At 39.3% G+C, this 22,106-nt stretch overlaps 1 protein-coding gene across 2 annotated transcripts in view; it reads right to left on the bottom strand.

The window, feature by feature from the left end:
• Positions 1 to 11,782: 11,782 nt before the first annotated feature.
• RNF180 (ring finger protein 180) overlaps positions 11,783 to 22,106 on the bottom strand; it is a 283,154-nt gene continuing 272,830 nt past the window's right edge. The window contains exon 8 of one of the 2 annotated variants that reach the window (XM_070357832.1): positions 11,783 to 13,409. In XM_070357832.1, coding sequence (XP_070213933.1) covers positions 13,210 to 13,409 — 200 coding nt within the window. In that variant the 3' untranslated portion in view covers positions 11,783 to 13,209. The remainder of the gene's footprint in view (positions 13,410 to 22,106) is intronic. The other variant, XM_070357833.1, reaches the window with a different exon arrangement.

Genomic DNA, 22,106 nt, shown 5'->3' with positions numbered 1-22,106 from the left:
TCCAGGCAAGAACACTGGAGTGGGTTGCCATTTCCTTCTCCAATGCATGAAAGTGAAAAGTGAAAGTGAAGTCGCTCAGTCATGTCAGACTCTTAGTGACATCATGGACTGCAGCCTACCAGACTGTATGGATCACAATAAACTGTGTGGATGTATGGATCACAATAAACTGTGGAAAACTCTGAAAGAGATGGGAATACCAGACCACCTGACCTGCCTCTTGAGAAACCTATATGCAGGTCAGCAAGCAACAGTTGGAACCGGACATGGAACAACAGACTGGTTCCAAATAGGAAAAGGAATACGTCAAGGCTGTATATTGTCACCCTGCTTATTTAACTTACATGCAGAGTACATCATGAGAAACGCTGGGCTGGAAGAAGCACAAGCTGGAATCAAGATTGCCAGGAGAAATATCAATAACCTCAGATATGCAGATGACACCATCCTTATGGCAGAAAGTGAAGAAGAACTAAAGAGCCTCTTGATGAAAGTGAAAGAGGAGAGTGGAAAAGTTGGCTTAAAGCTCACCATTCAGAAAACGAAGATCATGGCATCTGGGCCCATCACTTCATGGGAAATAGATGGGGAAACAGTGGAAACAGTGGCAGACTTTCTTTTTTTGGGCTCCAAAATCACTGCAGATGGTGACTGCAGCCATGAAATTAAAAGACGCTTACTCCTTGGAAGGAAAGTTATGACCAACCTAGATAGCATATTCAAAAGCAGAGATATTACTTTGCCAACAAAGGTCCATCTAGTCAAGGCTATGGTTTTTCCAGTGGTCATGTATAGATGTGAGAGTTGGACTGTGAAGAAAGCTGAGAGCCGAAGAATTGATGCTTTTGAACTGTGGTGTTGGAGAAGACTCTTGAGAGTCCCTTGGACTGCAAGGAGATCCAACCAGTCCATTCTGAAGGAGATCAGCCCTGGGATTTCTTTGGAAGGAATGATGCTAAAGCTGAAACTCCAGTACTTTGGCCACCTCATGCGAAGAGCTGACTCATTGGAAAAGACTCTGATGCTGGGAGGGATTGGGGGCAGGAGGAGAAGGGGACAACAGAGGATGAGATGGCTGGATGGCATCACTGACTGGATGGACATGAATCTGAGTGAACTCCATGAGTTGGTGATGGACAGGGAGGCCTGGAATGTTGTGATTCATGGGGTCGCAAAGAGTCAGACACGACTGAGTGACTGAACTGATACCTTGGTTTCAGTACTCTGGAGAATTTCTGCCCATCTCTTTTATGGTTCTCCCCTGGAAACTGCCCAAGTGAAATTTGTATTTGCTATAATAGCATTATTTTAAGTCAGATCTTCCCAACTAGCAGTCTATGTATTTGGTAAAAATACTTCTAGTCATTTGTTCATGTTGATATAATAACTAACCAGAAGCTATAATTATTTACTTTTCTTAGGGATTACATAGATAACTGGGCTTCCCTGGTGGCTCAGACGGTAAAGAATCTGCCTGTTATGTAGAAGACACAAATTTAATCCCTGGTTTGGGAAGATCCCCTGGAGAAGGAAATGGCTACCCACTCCAGTATTCTTGCCTGGAGAATTCCATGGACAGAAGAGCCTCATGGGCTACAGTTCATGGGGTAGCAAAGAGTTAGACATGATTGAGAGACTAACACTTTCACTACATAGATAGCTAAAATTTTTAACAGAAAAAACTTAACAAAATACATATACACACACACACACGTACACATACATCCCTAAACACACATGTATAAGTGGTACTACCACTGTATTAGCACTGAAAATGGAAACTGAGATAATAGAAGTCTCAGTAGTAGGAGAAACAGAAATTCTTAAAGTTCTCATTGGGTAGAGGAAAATAAGAATAATTTTTTAAAAAATTTCTTGAAAACAAAGGTTATTTGGTAAGTTCTCACCTGTGGAAAGCCCTCAGTGACTATACAAAACTGGCTTGGAAAAAGTCATGACTAAGTTTTGCTGTGTTTTAAATTCCCTTGAGCATCAATAGTATCTGAAGTTTTTAAATGAACTAAACACCAAGTGATCATTGTTTAATTTATTGGGAATGAGTGGCAGTTAAGGCAGTCAGAGCAGTCAACTAAGAGATAGTGAAAAGATTTTTGATAGAGTGGCTCATTTTTTAAAAGATACTGCAGTTATTGTATTTTAATGTGATGCAAGAAGATAAAAACAACACATCAAGAAAGTAAAGAGTGATTTATTTATTTCTTACATTGTTGTCACCACACAGAGCTTTGTCTTGTCTTCTGAAAAAAGGAAGCCAGAATAATTTACCTAATTGTCTGTCTATGTGGTCTATCTATCTGGTCTGTTTCTGTAGTCTATCTACAAAGGTAGGGTCTAGATGGGAAAGAAACAAAAGATAAGAAATGAAATCTCTCTAAGGAGATATGCAAAAATATATGGAATGTTTAATGGTAAGTTGAACATGAGGGACATTACTTCAGACACTTACCAAGAAAAATTTAGATTTTTGAAAGTAGATATAATAAAGTGAAAATAAAAACAAGGAGGTCAGGAAAGTGAAGAGGAAAAGGGTGAGATTTATTTTCCTTTTGTCCTCCTCCCCCATGCCAGTGTGAGGTGTATTTCTACCAGAGATAACAGTATTCTGTGACAACAGAGTATGAGAGCACATTTGCCAGCTTATATGACTAAAGATAATTGAATTCAGTGTAAATCACCTATTCAAAATTCAGCCTTGGGAGCTTGGAAGAACAAAAACCTGAAATGTTCTTTGAAACAGGTAGGTATGAACAGAGGACTTTGGGAACTTTGGGTTCCTGCTGAAAATACAAGAGAATCCAGTATTGCTTATGTAAGTGAAAGTGAAGTCACTCAGTCATGTCCGACTCTTTGTGACCCCGTGGACTGTAGCCCACCAGGCTCCTCCGTCCATGGGATTCTCTAGGCAAGAGTACTGGAGTGGGTTGCCATTTCCTTCTCCAGGGGATCTTCCCGACCCAAGGACTGAACCCAGGTCTCCCGCATTGCAGGCAGACGCTTTAGGTGCCATTCTAGCACTGCGGTTATAATGTTGCTGGAGATAGATCAGAAAGGAAAAGATGAGAATCTGAAGCGGACTTTAATGTCAGGCATTGCCCGAGTTGGTGAAGAAAATGGAATATACTCACTGTCTTCTCTCATCTCCTGTTTTCCTTATTCTTCCTAATTCCTTTTAGAAATGTGGCACTAGAAGCAGTGAGTTTTCCAGCTGGCCTAAGCAGGACTTTGTATCTTTGCTTACCGTGGGGTGACCAGATACCTTTTTTGTGGCTCTCAAATGAGTGAGAGGGGAAGCTGGTATTCTCTGCATTTGGGATCTTTACTGATGTTGACCAAACTGCTCAATCTCTCATTGTACTAATGTGCTTTTTAAAAATACTAGTAACTAATAATAATAAGTACAGTTCATTGAGTTTTATGCCAAGATTGTACAAAGTTGTTTTTGCATAATTACATACATTCAGTTTCTCCTCCTAATAATCATGTAAAGTAGGTGACATCATCTTCGTTTGACAGATGAGAAAACTGAAAGTTGGGAAACTTGTCTAAGACCACACCATTAGTAAGTAGCAGTGGGCATTTCTACTCAAGCCTGTCTTTAAAACTAGTGACTATTTTTGTTTGTTGAATGCACGAATGAATGAGGAGATCGTATTAACTACGTCTTACAGTTGCATTTTACTGTATGAAGATGTACTATGTTATATGGAAGATTTAGAAGCGGAGAGAAATGCAGTCCAGAAGGTTAAACCTAAGGGAGCTAATTCACAGGGAAGAGCTGAAACAAAAACTTCAGGAAGGTTAAAGAGAAAAGATAGCATGTAGTGAAAAGTGGAATATTACTTGGGTACAGAATAACTTACTATTTTCTTTAATACTTTATTGACATAACAAATACATTATAATGTTATAGACAAAATTTTGCTTAGGAAAGATGGCAAATGTAAAGTGACTTTCCAAGTTGCATTACTAAAATAGGAATTTCACAGTTAAAGTTATTTGCTTTTTAAGTATCTGCCTATTTAAAAAGCATATTAATTCAGACAGAAATGAGTAAGAATTCATAGCTTTCTTTGGAAACCCTGTATAATGCAGAGATACATAGTATAAAAGTATGAGAGTTAAAAATATTTAAGAGAACATTTTAAGTAAACTTCTCATGCACTTAGAGATTGACAAGTTCATAACTCTTTAGTTTTTAAGCAAAATGCTAGTCTAGGTGAAACCTCTTACAGTTTTTTCTTAATTATCCTGATGAGGTTTATGGTAATTTCTACTTTTACTAGCCTGGCAATTTACCACTCTACTTACTTGAAGTTTTCTGTGTTTCACTTTTTTTTGCCCCAGCAACCTATTTATTCATCACTTTCTATCATTTCTAAATTTGGCATCCAACTTCATTTTATTTTACTATTAATAACATGAAGTCCATTGGGGATAGTCTTCCTAGTGGGAGCAGGGGTGTGCTGATGACAGCATCGATTTTGGGTTGTTCTTTTTTAATTAGATTGTCAGTTTCCTATTCAAGTGAAGAGAGATCTGTATTAATTCACTCATTCAGATGTACTGAAGAAGATTTAATGGCCCAAAAGATACAAGTAGGTAGAAATAGGAAGTGATCTAGATCATTAGTTTTCACACTTTACCACATAGTAGATTTAACCTGTTGTTGTCTAGTTGCTAAGTTGTGTCTGACTCTTTTGCTAGCCCATGAATAGTAACTCAGCAGGTTCCTCTGACCATGGGATTTCCCAGGCAAGAATATTGGAGTGGGTTGTCATTTTCTTTTCCAGGGGATCTTCTTAAGGATTGAACCGTGTCTTCCTGTATTGGTAGGTGGATTCTTTACCACTGAGCCAACAGATTTAACCTAGAGAAGATTTAATCTAGGAAGCCCTGGATTTAACCTAGAGAAACTTTAAGGATCCCTATCCCTGTACCAGTTAGAGTACCTGGGGTAGGACTTAGGCATCAGTACTTTTAAGAATTTCCCAAATGATTCTATTATGCAGCCAAATTTGCATATGTATCTGTGGTCAGATTTTTAAAAATATGTGACAAATACTCTTTGAAAGCCACAAAATATTTATAGCCCTTTGCAGAAAGTCTCTTGACCCATGAAATCCATTACTTTGTTCATCTGACTAGAAGCATTGGTATCACATGAGGTCTTATTAGAAATGCAGAATTCCAGGCCCTATCCTAGATCCACATTTTTAACAAAATCTCTAGGAAGATCCCCTGGAAAAGGGAAAGGCTACCCACTCCAGTATTCTGGCCCAGAGAATTTAATGTATAGTCCATGGGGTCGCAAAGAGTTGGACACGACTGAGTGACTTGGACTTTCACTTTCCCTAGGTAATTAACATGGATATTAAAGCATGAGAAGCACTGATACAAATCATATATGTTGATACATATGTAGCATGTTGAGGATAATATTATTTATTAAGTATTAAGCTCCTTGATACTTTCCTGGCTGAGGTAATCAAGATTGGCTACACAGTTGATACATTTTTCAGTTTTAAATCCTTTTACCAAGGGTTACATTTTTAGATTTATTAACCCCTACAAAGGTTTCCTAGGCTTCCCCTGTAGCTCAGTTGGTAGGGAATCTGCCTGCAGTGCAGGAGACCAGGGTTTGATTCCTGGGTCAGGAAGATCCCCTGGAGAAGGAAATGCCAACCCACTCCAGTATTCTTGCCTGGAGAACCTCACGGACAGAAGAGCCTGGTGGGCTACAGTCAATGGGGTTACGAGAGTCAGACATGACTTAGGAACTAAACCACCACCACAAAGATTTCCTAGAGTGATAGATTATTACTTGGTCTCTTAGAATCAGATTCCCCTTTTCTTGCATCTAAACTGGTCTTAGCGACATTCTTGATCAGTAGGAAGCAGCTGGACTGCTGAGGTTGGTGATCTGCAACTCTGCTTTTTCTGCCTGGGTTTCATGAACATTCCCTCTGGGAGTCCTGAGCTACCATGCAAGAGGTCTGATCACTGTGAGACTGCCTTGTCAGACCACATGGAGGTGCTCCATTTGATCACTTCAGCTGAGCCTAGATTTTAAGCCACCTCTCCCAGGGAAACCAGCCATATGAGTGGAGCCATCTTGAACCCTCCAGACCAGTCTGCTGCCTGCTGAATATCACCAAGTGACCTCTGTTGAAGCTACAGGGAACACAGAATCGTCCCGCTGAGTGCTGTCTGAGCCCCTGATCCACAAAAATATGAGATAGAGTAAAATGATTGTTTTCTTACACCATTAAATTTAGGGTAGTTTGTTATTCAGCAATAGCTAACCAGACCACCTATGTAGAACATTTTAAAACTTCTATGGTATCAAAGAAGAATTATTAAAGGTTATGCTAATTAAAAGACGCTTACTCCTTGGAAGGAAAGTTATGACCAACCTGCTGCTGCTACTGCTGCTAAGTTGCTTCAGTCGTGTCCGACTCTGTGTGACCCCGTAGATGGCAGCCCACTAGGCTCCTCCGTCCCTGGGATTTTCCAGGCAAGAATACTGGATTGGGTTGCCATTTCCTTCTCCAATGCATGAAGGTGAAAAGTGAAAGTGAAGTCACTCAATTGTGCCTGACTCTTAGTGACCCCATAGACTGCAGCCTACCAGGCTTCTCTGTCCATGGGGTTTTCCATGCAAGAGTACTGGAGTCGGTTGCCATTGCTTTCTCCGTGACCAACCTAGACAGCATATTAAAAAGCAGAGACATTACTTTGCCAACAAAGGTCCGTCTAGTCAAGGCTATGGTTTTTCCAGTGGTCACGTATGGATGTGAGAACTGGACTGTGAAGAAAGCTGAGAGCCGAAGAATTGATGCTTTTGAACTGTGGTGTTGGAGAAGACTCTTGAGAGTCTCTTGGACTGCAAGGAGATCCAACCAGTCCATCCTAAAGGAGATCAGTCCTGGGTGTTCATTGGAAGGACTGATGCTAAAGCTGAAACTCCAGTACTTTGGCCACCTCATGCGAAGAGTTGACTCATTGGAAAAGATTCTGATGCTGGGAGGGATTGGGGGCAGGAGGAGAAGGGGACAACAGAGGATGAGATGACTGGATGGCATCACCGACTTGATGGACATGAGTCTGAGTGAACTCCAGGAGTTGGTGATGGACAGGGAGGCCTGGTGTGCTGCAATTCATGGGGTCGCAAAGAGTCAGACACAACTGAGCGACTGAACTGAACTGATGCTATAAACTTTTAATTTGAGTTTATACTGATTTTAAGATTAATCCTTTTGTATTTATAGCTCAGAGATGAGATCTACCTCAGACATGAGGACATCACATGTGCGATGGCTTTGTGGTATGTCAACTTGGCGAGGCTAAATTACAGTCCTTAGAATTTCCTTTGCAATGTATTTATCAATAAGTAGGCTATAAGAATTATGCTTTCATAAGAGTTGGAAAGAGGGAAGGAAAGCATGAGCTAGTCTAGCAGATATACACCTTCTCTTAATTACTTAATAAAACGTCAGTGAAGCTTCTCCTGTGAAAAGAATTTTTTTCAGATATAAAGTCCCTCATCAGCCATTAGCCTGGTGGGCCTGATAATCAATTGGAAGGTCTTAAAAGAAGGTTTAGACATTCCCTGGAGAAGGAAACTCTACCTATGGACAACAGCTTTGGCCATGGTCTTTTGAATCCTAGACTTTTGTGTTCTTACATTTCTTACTGCCTTCCCTATGGACTCTGGATTTGTGTAAACTGATTCTCAAAACCATGTAATCATTTCATTTCCTTGTTTTGTGTATGTGTATATACTACACAAACACACACATATATATTATATATATGTATATACATGTGTATATGTATACATGTATATGTACCTGCATGTATACATGTATATTATATATAATACATATACATATATCAGTTCAGTTCAGTTGCTCAGTCATGTCTGATGGCGACCCCATTAATTGCAGCATGCCAGGCCTCCGTGTCCATCACCAACTCCCGGAGTTCACTCAAATCATGTCCATCGAGTAGGTGATGCCATCCAGCCATCTCATCCTCTGTCATCCCCTTCTCCTCCTGCCTCCAATCCCTCCTAGCATCACAGTCTTTTCCAGTGAGTCAACTCTTCGCATGAGGTGGCCAAAGTACTGGAGTTTCAGCTTTAGCATCAGTCCTTCCAAAGAACAGCCAGGACTGATCTCCTTTAGAATGGACTGGTTGGATCTCCTTGCAGTCCTAGGGACTCTCAATAGTCTTCTCCAACACCACAGTGCAAAAGCATCAATTCTTCGGCGCTCAGCCTTCTTCACAGTCCAACTCTCACATCTATACATGACCACAGGAAAAACCATAGCCTTGACTAGATGGACCTTTGTTGGCAAAGTAATATCTCTGCTTTTGAATATGCTATCTAGGTTGGTCATAACTTTTCTTCCAAGGAGTAAGCGTCTTTTAATTTCATGGCTGCAGTCACCATCTGCAGTGATTTTGGAGCCCCCCCAAAATAAAGTCTGCCACTGTTTCCACTGTTTCCCCATCTATTTCCCATGAAGTGATGGGACCAGTTGCCATGATCTTAGTTTTCTGAATGTTGAGCTTTAAGCCAACTTTTTCATTCTCTACTTTCACTTTCATCAAGAGGCTTTTGAGTTCCTCTTCACTTTCTGCCATAAGGGTGGCATAACCTCATCTGCATATCTGAGGTTATTGATATTTCTCCCAGCAATCTTGATTCCAGCTTGTGCTTCTTCCAGCCTAGCGTTTCTCATGATGTACTCTGCATGTAAGTTAAATAAGCAGGGTGACAATATACAGCCTTGACATACTCCTTCTCCTATTTGGAACCAGTCTGTTGTTCCATGTCCAGTTCTAACTCTTGCTTCCTGACCTGCATACAAGTTTCTCAAGTGGCAAGTCAGGTGGTCTGGTATCCCCATCTCTTTCAGAATACACATACATATATATATTATATATATATATATATATATATATATATATATATATAAAAAATCATGGGTACACAGACATCTCTTACTGGCCAATAAAAAAGATGAACACAGGGATTTAAATTCCTAGCTCAAGCTCTGTATCAATGACCGGATGTGACTTGAGAATGCTCCTCCAGACTATAACTCCTTTTGAAAAGGGGATTCTGTTTATGCAAGGGTTGTAGTCAATAAGTCGTGTCCAACTCTTTGCAACCCTATGGACTGCAGCATGCCAGCCTTCCCTGTCCTTCACTATCTCCTGGAGTTTGCTCAAATTCATGTCCATGGAGTCAGAGATGTTATCTCAGCATCTCATCCTCTGCTGCTCTCTTCTCCTGTTGCCTTCAGTCTTGCCCAGCATCAAGTAAGGATGTTCAGTTGCTCAGTCATGTCCGACTCTTTGCAACCCCATGAATCGCAGCATGCCAGGCCTCCCTGTCCACCACCAACTCCCGGAGTTCACTCAGACTCACGTCCATCAAGTCAGTGATGCCATCCAGCCATCTCATCCTTTGTCGTTCCCTTCTCCTCCTGCCCCCAATCCTTCCCAGCATCAGAGTCTTTTCCAATGAGTCAACTCTTTGTATGAGGTGGCCAAAGTACTGGAGTTTCAGCTTTAGCATCATTCCTTCCAAAGAAATCCCAGGGCTGATCTCCTTCAGAATGGACTGGTTGGATCTCTTTGCAGTCCAAGGGACTCTTAAGAGTCTTCTCCAACACCACAGTTCAAAAGCATCAATTCTTTGGCGCTCAGCCTTCTTCACAGTCCAACTCTCACATTCATACATGATCACTGGAAAAACCATAGCCTTGACTAGACGGACCTTTGTTGGCAAAGTAATGTCTCTGCTTTTGAACATGCTATCTAGGTTGGATATATATATATTTGGATTTAGCTTGTATATACAGAGCTATGGCTCAGAGGGTAAAGCATCTGCCTGCAATGCTGGAGACCTGGGTTCGATCTCTGGGTTGGGAAGATCCCCTGGAGAAGGAAATGGCAACCCACTCCAGTACTCTTGCCTGGGAAATAACATGGACAGAGGAGCCTGGTAGGCTACAGTCCATTGGGTTGCAAAGAGCTGGACAAAACTGAGTGACTTCACTTCACTTCATAAAGTGATATGTACCACTGACCTAATAAATATATTTTGGGAATCAACTTTATTAAAATCTCTGAGAAATCTTTACCTATAATAAAATTTATTTTACTTTTGTTGTTCAGTCGTGTTTGACTCTTTGCGACCCCATGGAGTGCAGCATGCCAAGCTCCCCTGTCCATCACCAACTCCTGGAGTTTGCTCCAACTTATGTCCATTGAGTCAGTGATGTCATCCAACCATCTCATCCTCTGTCATCCCCTTCTCCTTCAGCCTTCAATCTTTCCCAGCATTAGGGACTTTTCTAATGAGTTGGGCCTTTTCTAATGAGTTGGCATCAGGTGGCCAAAGTACTGGAGCTTCAGCTTCAGCATCAGGCCTTCCAATGAATATTCAGGACTGATTTCCTTTAAGACTGACTGGTTTGATCTCCTGGAAGTCCAAGGGACTCTCAAGAGTCTTCTCCAACACTACATTTCAAAAGATCAATTCTCTGATGCTTAGCCTTCTTTTTGGTCCAACTCTAACATCCATACATCAAAAGATCCATAGCTTTGACTATATGGACCTTTGTCGGCAAAGTAATGTCTCTGCTTTTTAATATGTTGTCCAGGTTTGTCATAGCTCTTCTTCCACAGAGCAACTGTCTTTTAATTTTATGGGTGCAGTCACCATCTGCAGTGATTTTGGAGCCCAAGAAAATTAAGTCTATCACTGTTTCCACTGTTTCCCCATCTATTTGCCATGAAGTGATGGGACTGGATGCCATGATCTTAGTTTTTTGACTGTTACTTCATGTATAATTACAATAAATTTTTAAGTAAATTAGAAATGAATGAAGCCATATTTGCTAGAGCTTATAAGCCAGGAGTTGCTTGGGAAATGGCTACAATTTATTTCAAAGTTCTTAAAACATTGCTTCCCACGTGTGTTTTGTTAATTTCTCCTGACATATATTTTAAGAAGGCAATATTTTGCCTTAACAATATCATCTTTACTTTGGTAGAAATCAGTGATTATAAATACCCATTTTTATTTTTGTAAACTAATACTGAAGTTTGCCAACAGTGCAGTTTCACCAGGATATAGTTTAGTCACTAGACTGCAAGCATTATATATACATACATATATTTAACTATAGTATATGAGTGATGATGGATCTGTTTTAAAATGTATTTAGTCTTCTGATTTCTGGATTTGATGGTATCTGATTTACACTATTTTCTTTCACAGATATAATTTAAAACACAGTAAGCAATGTTAGAATAAAATTTTTATCACTCTTCCATATTTTCTTAGAACATCACATACTGTCAGTTAAATGCTTTTATTCAAATATAGTCAGCAGTTAGGACACAATTGGACTTTCTGCAGACTGATCAATCTCAATTTGTTTGAATGGCAGTAGTAGTTTTAGTGCCATGAGAGGGTCACTTACCTTATGTTAAAATATGCCTACTGCCTTACCAAGTATATGGTATCATAGTGTAGAAATGTTGAATTAGTAGTTCATAATAAAAACTTTGGTTCTAGGTTACACAAAGACCACCTAAATGATAGAAATAAACAAGCTTACTTCTCTGTGCTTTAGTTTTTTCTCTTTTAATAGTGGACTACCTACCCGAATTCTCTTTTGTACTGGGATAATTCAGATCTCCTTTTTAAAAAATATTTACATATACACAATGGAGTATTACTCAGCCATTAAAAAGAACACATTTGAATCAGTTCTAATGAGGTGGATGAAACTGGAGCCTATTATACAGAAGGAAGTAAGCCAGAAAGAAAAATACCAATACAGTATACTAATGCATATATATGGAATTTAGAAAGATGGTAACAATAACCCTGTATACGAGACAGCAAAAGAGACACTGATATATAGAACAGTCTTTTGGACTCTGTGGGAGAGGGAGAGGGTGGGATGATTTGGGAGAGTGGCATTGAAACATGTATAATATCATGTATGAAATGAGTCGCCAGTCCAGGTTCGATGCACGATACTGGATGCTTGGGGCTGGTGCACTGGGACGACCCAGAGGGACGGTATGGGGAGGGAGGAGGGAGGAGGGTTCAGGATGCGGAACACGTGTATACCTGTGGCAGATTCATTTTGATATATGGCAAAACCAATACAATATTGTAAAGTTAAATAAAATAAAATTTAAAAAAATTAATATGGGAAAACTAATTCCAAGGAATACTGTAGTAATAATAATAATAAGCCAAGTTTTTGTTCTATAAACCCTTAAGCCTTAAGTTTCCAACAATTCTTATTCCAGACATAAAATTAGTTAATAACAATGAAAAAATTTAAAAGCTACTCTTTATTGTACATTTACAATATATTTGACAACCTCCAAGTTAAAAGAATCACTAAATTAATTACAGCTTAGACATGCATTGCTCTGAAAGTAACTTTTTAATTTCTTCAGGTGAGTAATCCTGCAATTGGAAAAGTGTTAATGTAATTTTCTAAGTCTTTGTTGGTGTGAATTAGTTTTATTTTTCCTTTTTATTTTGTTTGTGTTTACTATTCTATTCTTGTAATAGTTTAAAACGTTGCACTAATGATATTATTAGGTCTGTTAAAAACAAAGTATAGTCAGCTGTGTTGGTAATAGAAAGGAAACTAAGGACATAAATAGAGATCACTGGAAAGCAAAACTGAATATACCCTGCTAGATTAGTTCCCAGAGAAGATGGTTTACCTTCAATGTATGTAACTTGCCTGAGAATAGGTGATGATTACTAGATAGTTTATAATTAAAGATAATATCTACTCATATTATCATTTCATTTTGTATTTTTAAGTGGACGGAAAACCTCAGTCTTTACAATATGTGTAAAAGTGACATTGTAAAATTAGAACCACAAATCCCACATCAAGGAGAACTGTAAAATTAATAGTGCATTGTTGCTAAGTGCTAATAGATTAGATCTTAAGTCAAGTTTAGTTTGTTACATGAAACATTCATAAATAAATCCATTCTCATATTTTCTATAAACACCAACAATTTATATAATACATTATAAAAACTTCAAAGCACATTTTAAAAATGTTTAAGTATTGTTATCTACATCACTTGTAATTGTGCAACAGTATTAAGGTATGGAAATTCCTAAAATGGAAAGAAAAAATAGCAAAGAAAGCAGAAAACAATGAATCCAATGACCCAGTTCACTGAATAAATATAGATGATCACCATATCCATGTCAAACCACCATCCACGGCTGTCATCCTCGAAGTGCAGGTAATCCATCCTGTGTGCACCGTGTGGAAACTGCCTTCTTGTAACTGGAGCTGCACGTCTGTGGAAACCTAGAAGATATATGAACATGCAATTGAAAGCCCATTAAATTCAGATAAGTGCTCAGAAAGGAAGCTGCATTATGAACATGAGTATCATGACCAGAGCATTATCCTGATTTCACTGAGGGGCATATATTGTATTCCATACAGTTTTTCTTTTTAATGATAAGCAACTATCAGAAGTCTTTTTCAGTTAAAGCTTCTAAGGGGGACAGTAAAATTAGCGAAAAGCATGGAATATGGAGTCAAGAGACTATTCTTTTTTAAAAACTGAAGTATAGTTGATCTACAATATTAGTGTCAAGTATATAGCATACGATTTAATATTTTTATAGATTATGCTACATTTAAAGTTATAATAAAATATTGGCTATATTTCCTGTGTACACAATATATCCTGTAGCTTATTTTAATACACAGTAGTGTATACTTCTGAATCTCCTACCTCCTCCTGTCTTCCTTCCTTGCCTATCCCCACTGATAACAACTAGTCTGTTCTCTGTATGAGTCTGTTTCTGTTGTGTCATATTTACTCATCTTAGTGTTTAGATTCCATATATAAGTGATAACATACAGTATTTGTATTTTTCTGACTTATTTCACTAAGCATAGTGTCCTCCAGGCCTATCCATATTGTTGCAAGTGTCAAAACTTCATTCTTTTTTCAATGACTGAGGAATATTGCATTGTGTGTATGTATATCCCATCTTTATCTGTTCATCTGTTGATGGACCCTTACATAGGCTCTTGTATATAATGCTGCTATGAACACTGGGTACATCAGTTCAGTTTAGTCGCTCAGTCGTGTCCAGCTCTTTGCGACCCCATGGACTGTAGCAGGCCAGGCCTCCCTGTTCATCACCAACTCCTGGAGTTTACCCAAACTCATCTCCATCGAGTTGGTGATGTCATCCAACCATCTCATCCTCTGTTGTCCCCTTCTCTTCTGGCCTTCAATCTTTCCCAGCATCAGGGTCTTTTCCAATGAGTCAGCTCTTCGCATCAGGTGGCTAAAGTATTAGAGTTTCAGCCTCAACATCAGTCCTTCCAATGAATACTCAGGACTGATCTCCTTTAGGATGGACTGGTTGGATCTCCTTGCAGTCCAAGGGACTCTCAAGAATCTTCTTCAACACCATAGTTCAAAAGCATCAATTCTTAGGTGCTCAGCTTTATTTATAGTCCAACTCTCAATATCCATACATGACTCCTGGAAAAACCATACATAGCTTTGACTAGATGGACCTTTGTTGGCAAAGTAATGTCTCTGCTTTTTAATATACTATCTAGGTTTGTCATAGCTTTTCTTCCAAGGAGCAAGCATCTTTTAATATCATGGCTGCAGTCACCATCTGCAGTGATTCTGGAACCCCCAAAAATAAATCAGCCACTGTTTACCCATCTATTTGCCATGAAGTGATGGGACTGGATGCCATGATCTTCGTTTTATGAATGTTGAGCTTTAAGCCAACTTTTTCACTCTCCTCTTTCACTTTCATCAAGAGGCTCTTTAGTTGCTCTTCACTTTCTGCCATAAGGGTGCTGTCTTCTGCATATCTGAGGTTATTGATATTTCTCCTGGAAATCTTGATTTCAGCTTGTGCTTCTTCCAGCCCAGCGTTTCTCATGATGTACTCTGCATAGAAGTTAAATCAGCACAGTGACAATATACAGCCTGACATACTCCTTTTCCTGCTTGGAACCAGTCTGTTGTTCCATGTCCAGTTCTAACTGTTGCTTCGTGACCTGTATACAGATTTCTCAAGAGGCAGGTCAGGTGTTCTGGTATTCCCATCTCTTTCAGAATTTTTCACAGTTTATTGAGATCCACACAGTCAAAGGCTTTGGCATAGTCAATAAAGCAGAAGTAGGTGTTTTTCTGGAACTCTCTTACTTTTTAGATGATCCAGTAGAGGTTGGCAATTTGATCTCTGGTTCCTCTGCCTTTTCTTTTTTTTTTTTTGAAAATTTTTTTTGAAATTTTATTTTATTTTTAAACTTTACATAATTGTATTAGTTTTGCCAAATATCAAAATGAATCCGCCACAGGTATACATGTGTTCCCCATCCTGAACCCTCCTCCCTCCTCCCTCCCCATACCATCCTTCTGGGTCGTCCCAGTGCACTAGCCCTAAGCATCCAGTATCGTGCATCGAACCTGGACTGGCATCTCGTTTCATACATGATATTTTACATGTTTCAATGCCATTCTCCCAAATCTTCCCACTCTCTCCCTCTCCCACAGAGTCCATAAGACTGTCCTATACATCAGTGTCTCTTTTGCTGTCTCGTATACAGGGTTATTGTTACCATCTTTCTAAATTCCATATATATGTGTTAGTATACTGCATTGGTGTTTTTCTTTCTGGCTTACTTCACTCTGTATAATAGGCTCCAGTTTCATCCATCTCATTAGAACTGATTCAAATGTATTCTTTTTAATGGCTGAGTAATACTCCATTGTGTATATGTACCACAACTTTCTTATCCATTCATCTGCTGATGGACATCTAGGTTGCTTCCATGTCCTGGCTATTATAAACAGTGCTGCGATGAACATTGGGGTACACGTGTCTCTTTCCCTTCTGGTTTCCTCAGTGTGTATGCCCAGCAGTGGGATTGCTGGATCATAAGGCAGTTCTATTTCCAGTTTTTTAAGAATCTCCACACTGTTCTCCATAGTGGCTGTACTAGTTTGCATTCCACCAACAGTGTAAGAGGGTTCCCTTTCTCCACACCCTCTCCAGCATTTATTATTTGTAGACTTTTGGATCGCAGCCATTCTGACTGGTGTGAAATGGTACCTCATAGTGGTTTTGATTTGCATTTCTCTGATAATGAGTGATGTTGAGCATCTTTTCATGTGTTTGTTAGCCCTCTGTATGTCTTCTTTGGAGAAATGTCTATTTAGTTCTTTGGCCCATTTTTTGATTGGGTCATTTATTTTTCTGGAGTTGAGCTGTAGGAATTGCTTGTATATTTTTGAGATTAGTTGTTTGTCAGTTGCTTCATTTGCTATTATTTTCTCCCATTCTGAAGGCTGTCTTTTCACCTTGCTAATAGTTTCCTTTGATGTGCAGAAGCTTTTAAGGTTAATTAGTTCCCATTTGTTTATTTTTGCTTTTATTTCCAATATTCTGGGAGGTGGGTCATAGAGGATCCTGCTGTGATGTATGTCAGAGAGTGTTTTGCCGATGTTCTCCTCTAGGAGTTTTATAGTTTCTGGTCTTACGTTGAGATCTTTAATCCATTTTGAGTTTATTTTTGTATATGGTGTTAGAAAGTGTTCTAGTTTCATTCTTTTACAAGTGGTTGACCAGATTTCCCAGCACCACTTGTTAAAGAGATTGTCTTTAATCCATTGTATATTCTTGCCTCCTTTGTCAAAGATAAGGTGTCCATATGTGCATGGATTTATCTCTGGGCTTTCTATTTTGTTCCATTGATCTATATTTCTGTCTTTGTGCCAGTACCATACTGTCTTGATAACTGTGGCTTTGTAGTAGAGCCTGAAGTCAGGTAGGTTGATTCCTCCAGTTCCATTCTTCTTTCTCAAGATTGCTTTGGCTATTCGAGGTCCAGCTGGAAGTTCACGGTTCATGTATTGCTGAAGCCTGGCTTGGAGAATTTTGAGCATTACTTTACTAGCATGTGACATGAGTGCAATTGTGCGGTAGTTTGAGCATTCTTTGGCATTGCTTTTCTTTGGGATTGGAATGAAAACTGACCTTTTCCAGTCCCGTGGCCACTGCTGAGTTTTCCAACTTTGCTGGCATATTGAGTGCAGCACTTTCATAGCATCATCTTTCAGGATTTGGAATAGCTCAACTGGAATTCCATCACTTCCACTAGCTTTGTTCGTAGTGACGCTTTCTAAGGCCCACTTGACTTCACATTCCAGGATGTCTGGCTCTAGGTGAGTTGATCACACCTTCCTGATTATCTGGGTCATGAAGATCTTTTTTGTACAGTTCGTCTGTGTATTCTTGCCACCTCTTCTTAATATCATCTGCTTCTGTCAGGTCCATCCCATTTCTGTCCTTTATTGTGCCCATCTTTGCATGACATGTTCCCTTGGTATCTCTAATTTTCTTAAAGAGATCTCTAGTCTTTCCCATTATATTCTTTTTCTCTTTTTCTTTGCATTGATCACTGAGGAAGGCTTTCTTATCTCTCCTTGCTATTCTTTGGAACTCTGCATTCAAATGGGAGTATCTTTCCTTTTCTCCTTTGCTTTTGGCTTCTCTTCTTTTCACAGCTATTTGTAAGGCCTCCTCAGATAGCCATTTTGCCTTTTTGCATTTCTTTTTTTGGGGGATGGTTTTGATCCCTGTCTCATGAACGTACCTTTTCAAATTACTATTTTTTTTTTTACCTCAGTAATATATCCAAGAATGGAAATGGAGGACCAATTGGTAGTTCTATTTTTGGTTTATTGAGGAAACTTCATACTAATTTACATTGTGGCTATACCAATTTACATTCCTACAAACAATGTAGTAGGGTATCCTTTTCTCCAAATTCTCATCAATGTTATTTGTGGTCTTAATGATGGTAGCCATTCTACAGGTGTGAGATAATACCTCATTTACATTTCTTTGATGATTAGTAATGTTGAGCATCTTTTCCTATTGGTCATCTGTATGTCTTCTCTGGAGAAATGTCTGTTCAGGTCTTGTGTATTTTTTAATTGACTTTTTTGATAATGAGTTGTATGAGCTCTTTATATATTTTGGATATGAACTCCTTATTGGTAATATAACTGGTAGAAATTTTAAGAGACTAATTTTGTTCTGTCATTTACTTGGGGCAAGTTAATTGATCTCTTTGATCTCAGATTTCTCACCTATATCATCTGATTTTTTAATTAAAATTTTGTGAGGTTCATTTTTTGGATATTGAGTTGCATGAGCCGTTTATAAGATTTAGAGATTAATTCCTTATCGGCTGCATTGTTTGCAACATTTCCTCACATTCTATGGGTTGTCTTTTCATTTTGTTTATGGTTTCTTGTGCTATGAAAACTTTTCAGTTTAAGTAGGTCCCATTTGTTTACTTTTGTTTTCATTTTCATTACTCTAGGAGAAGATTGAAAAAGATATTGTGGTGATTTATGTTAAAGAGTGTTCTGCCTATATTTTCCTCTAAGAATTTATAGTATCTGGTCTTACATTTAGGCTGTTAATTCATTTTGAGTTTATTTTTGTGCGTGGTGCTAAAGAATGTTCTAATTTCATTTTTTATATGTAGCTGTCCAGTTTTCTCAGCATCACTTATTAAAAGAGACTATCTTTTCTCCATTGTACAGTCTTGCTTTCTTTGTCATAGATTAATTGACCATAGGTGCTACATGGGCTCTCTACCCTGTTCCATTGATCTTTATGTCTGATTTTGTGTCAGCACCATACTGCTTTAATGACTGTAGCTTTGCAGTGTAATTTAAAGTCAAGGAACCTAATCCTCCAAGTCTGTCTTTCATTCTCAAGATTGTTTTGGCTCTTTGGGGTCTTTTGTGTCTCCATACATATTTTAAGAACAACCCATGAAAAAATGGGCAAAAGACCTAAATAGATGTTTCTCCAAAGAAGACTTAGAGTTGACCAAGAGGCGTATGAAAAGATGCTCAACGTCAGTAATTATTAGATAAATTCAAATCAAAACTAAAGTGAGATATCACCTCATACCAGTTAGAATGGCCATCATCAAAAAGCCTACAAATAACAAATCTGGGACGTGTGGAGAAAAAGGATCCTTTCCTACATTGTTGGGGCTTCCCTAGTGGCTCAGAAAGTTAAGAATCTGCCTGCAATGCAAGAGACCTGGGATCTATCCCTGGATCGGGAAGATCCCCTGGAGAAGGGAATGGCTACCACTCCAGTATTCTTACCTGGAGAATTCCATGGACAGAAGAGCTTGGTAGGTTACAGTCCATGGGGTTGTAAAGAGTTGGATACAACTGAGCGACTAACACACACATCTACATTGTTGGTGGGAATGTAAACTGGAACACCCCCTATGGAGAACAGTATGGACGTTCCTTAAGGAACTAGAAACAGAACTACCATATGATCCAGCAATCCCACTCTGGGGCATGTATCTGAAGAAAAACATGGTTCAAAAAGATACATGCACCCCAATGTTCAATGCAGTGCTGTCTACAATAGCCAAGATATGGAAGCAACCTAAGTGTCCATCTGCAGATGAATAGATATAGAAGATGTGTTATACATACACAATAGACTATTACTCAGCCATCAAAAACAATGAAACAATGCCATTTGCAGCAATATGGATCAGTTCAGTTCAGTTCAGTTGCTCAGTCATGTCTGACTCTTTGTGACCCCATGGACTGCAGCACGCCAGGCTTCCTCGTCCATCACCAACTCCTGGAGCTTGCTCAAATGCATGTCCATTGAGTTGGTGATGCCATCCAACCATCTCATTCTTTGTCATCCCCATCTCCTGCTTTCAATCTTTCCCAGCATCATGGTCCTTTCCAATGAGTCAACTGTTCACATCAGGTGGCCAAAGTACTAGAACTTCAACTTCAGCATCAGTCCTTCCAATGAATATTGAGGACTGATTTCCTTTAGGATTGACTAGTTTGATCTCCTTATAGTCCAAGGGACTCTCAAGAGTCTCCTCTAACACCACAGTTCAAAAGCATCAATTGTTCAGTTCTCAGATTTCTCTATGGTCCAACTCTCACATCCATACATGACTACTGGAAAAACCGTAGCTTTGACTCTACAGATCTTTGTCAGTAAAGTAATGTCTCTGCTTTTTAATACATTGTCTAGGTTTATTGTAGTTTTTCTTCCAAGGAGAAAGCATCTTTTAATTTCATGGCTGCAGTCACCATCCATTGTGGTCTGGTACTCCCATCTCTCAGAATTTTCCAGTTTGCTGTGATCCACAGAGTCAAAGGCTTTTTGTGCAGTCAATGAAGCAGGAGTAGATTTTTTAAAATATTATCTTTCTCTGTGATCCAACAAATGTTGGCAATTTGATATCTGGTTCCTCTGTCTTCTAAACCCAGCTTGTATATCTGGAAGTTCTCAGTTCACCTACTGCTGAAGTCTAGCTTGAAGGATTTTGAGCATAACCTTACTAGCATGCAAAATAAGGGCAATTGTATGGTAGTTTGTACATTCTTTGGCACTGCCCTTCTTTGGGATTGGAATGAAAACTGACCTTTTCCAGTCCTTTGGTCACTGCTCAGTTTTCCACTTTTTCTGACATGTTGAGTGCAGCACGTAAGAGCATCATCTGTTAGGATTTTAAATAGCTCAGCTGGAATTTCATCACCTTCACTAGCCATGTTTATATTAATGCTTCCTATTTACATGCTAATTATTTGCCCAATGACAACCAGAGTTTAGCTTACAAATAGTGAACTTTATTTTTTAGAGACCTAAAAAAGTTAAAGGCTTTTTAAAGATGAATAATGTGATATGCCAAAGGCTTTGACTGTGTGGATCACAATAAACTGTGGAAAAGAGATGGGAATACTAGACCACCTGACCTGCCTCTTGAGAAATCTGTATGCAGGTCAGGAAACAACAGTTAGAATTGGACATGGAACAACAGACTGGTTCCAAATAGGAAAAGGAGTACGTCAAGGCTGTATAGTATCTCCGTGCTTATTTAACTTCTATTCAGAGTACATCATGAGAAACGCTGGGCTGGATGAAGCACAAGCTGGAATCAAGATTTCTGGGAGAAATATCAATAACCTCAGATATGCAGATGCTGCTGCTGCTAAGTCACTTCAGTCGTGTCCGACTCTGTGAGACCTCATAGACAGCAGCCCACCAGGCTCCCCTGTCCCTGGGATTCTCCAGTCAAGAACACTGGAGTGGGTTGCCATTTCCTTCTTCAATGCATGAAAGTAAAAAGTGAAAGTGAAGTCACTCAGTCGTGTCTGACTTTAATGACCTCATTGAGCGCAGCCTACCAGGCTCCTCCATCCATGGGATTTTCCAGGCAAGAGTACTACAGGGGGATGCCATTGCTTTCTCTGGATATGCAGATGACAGCACCCTTACGGCAGAAAGTGAAGAAGAACTAAAGAGCCTCCTGATGAAGGTGAAAGAGGAGAGTGAAAAAGTTGGCTTAAAGCTCAACATTCAGAAAACTAAGATCATGGCATCTGGTCCCATCACTTCATGACAAATAGATGGGGAAGCAGTGGAAACAGTGGCTAATTTATTTTTCTGGGGTCCAGAATCACTGCAGATGGTGAATGCAGCCATGAAATGCAGATGCTTACTCCTTGGAATGGAAGTTATGACCAACCTAGACAGCATATTAAAAAGCAGAGACATTACTTTGCCAACAAAGGTCTGTCTCGTCAAGGCTATGGTTTTTCCAGTAATCATGTATGGATGTGAGAGTTGGACTATAAATAAAGCTGAGCACTGAAGAATTGATGCTTTTGAACTATGGTGTTGGAGAAGACCCTTGAGAGTCCCTTGGACTGCAAGGAGATCCAACCAGTCCATCCTAAAGGAGATCAGTCCTGAGTGTTCATTGGAAGGACTGATGTTGAGGCTGAAACTCCAATACTTTGGCCACCTAATGTGAAGAACTGACTCATTTGAAAAGACCCTGATGCTGGGAAAGATTGAAGGCTGTAGGAGAAGGGGACGACAGAGGATGAGATGGTTGAATGGCATCACCGACTCAATGGACATGGGTTTGAGT

This window comes from Bos mutus, chromosome 20 (genome assembly GCF_027580195.1).
Source record: "Bos mutus isolate GX-2022 chromosome 20, NWIPB_WYAK_1.1, whole genome shotgun sequence".
NCBI classification, from domain to species: Eukaryota; Metazoa; Chordata; class Mammalia; order Artiodactyla; family Bovidae; genus Bos; species Bos mutus.
The sequence above is the reverse complement of the archived record's forward strand: the minus strand, read 5'-3'. Positions and strand labels throughout refer to the sequence as shown.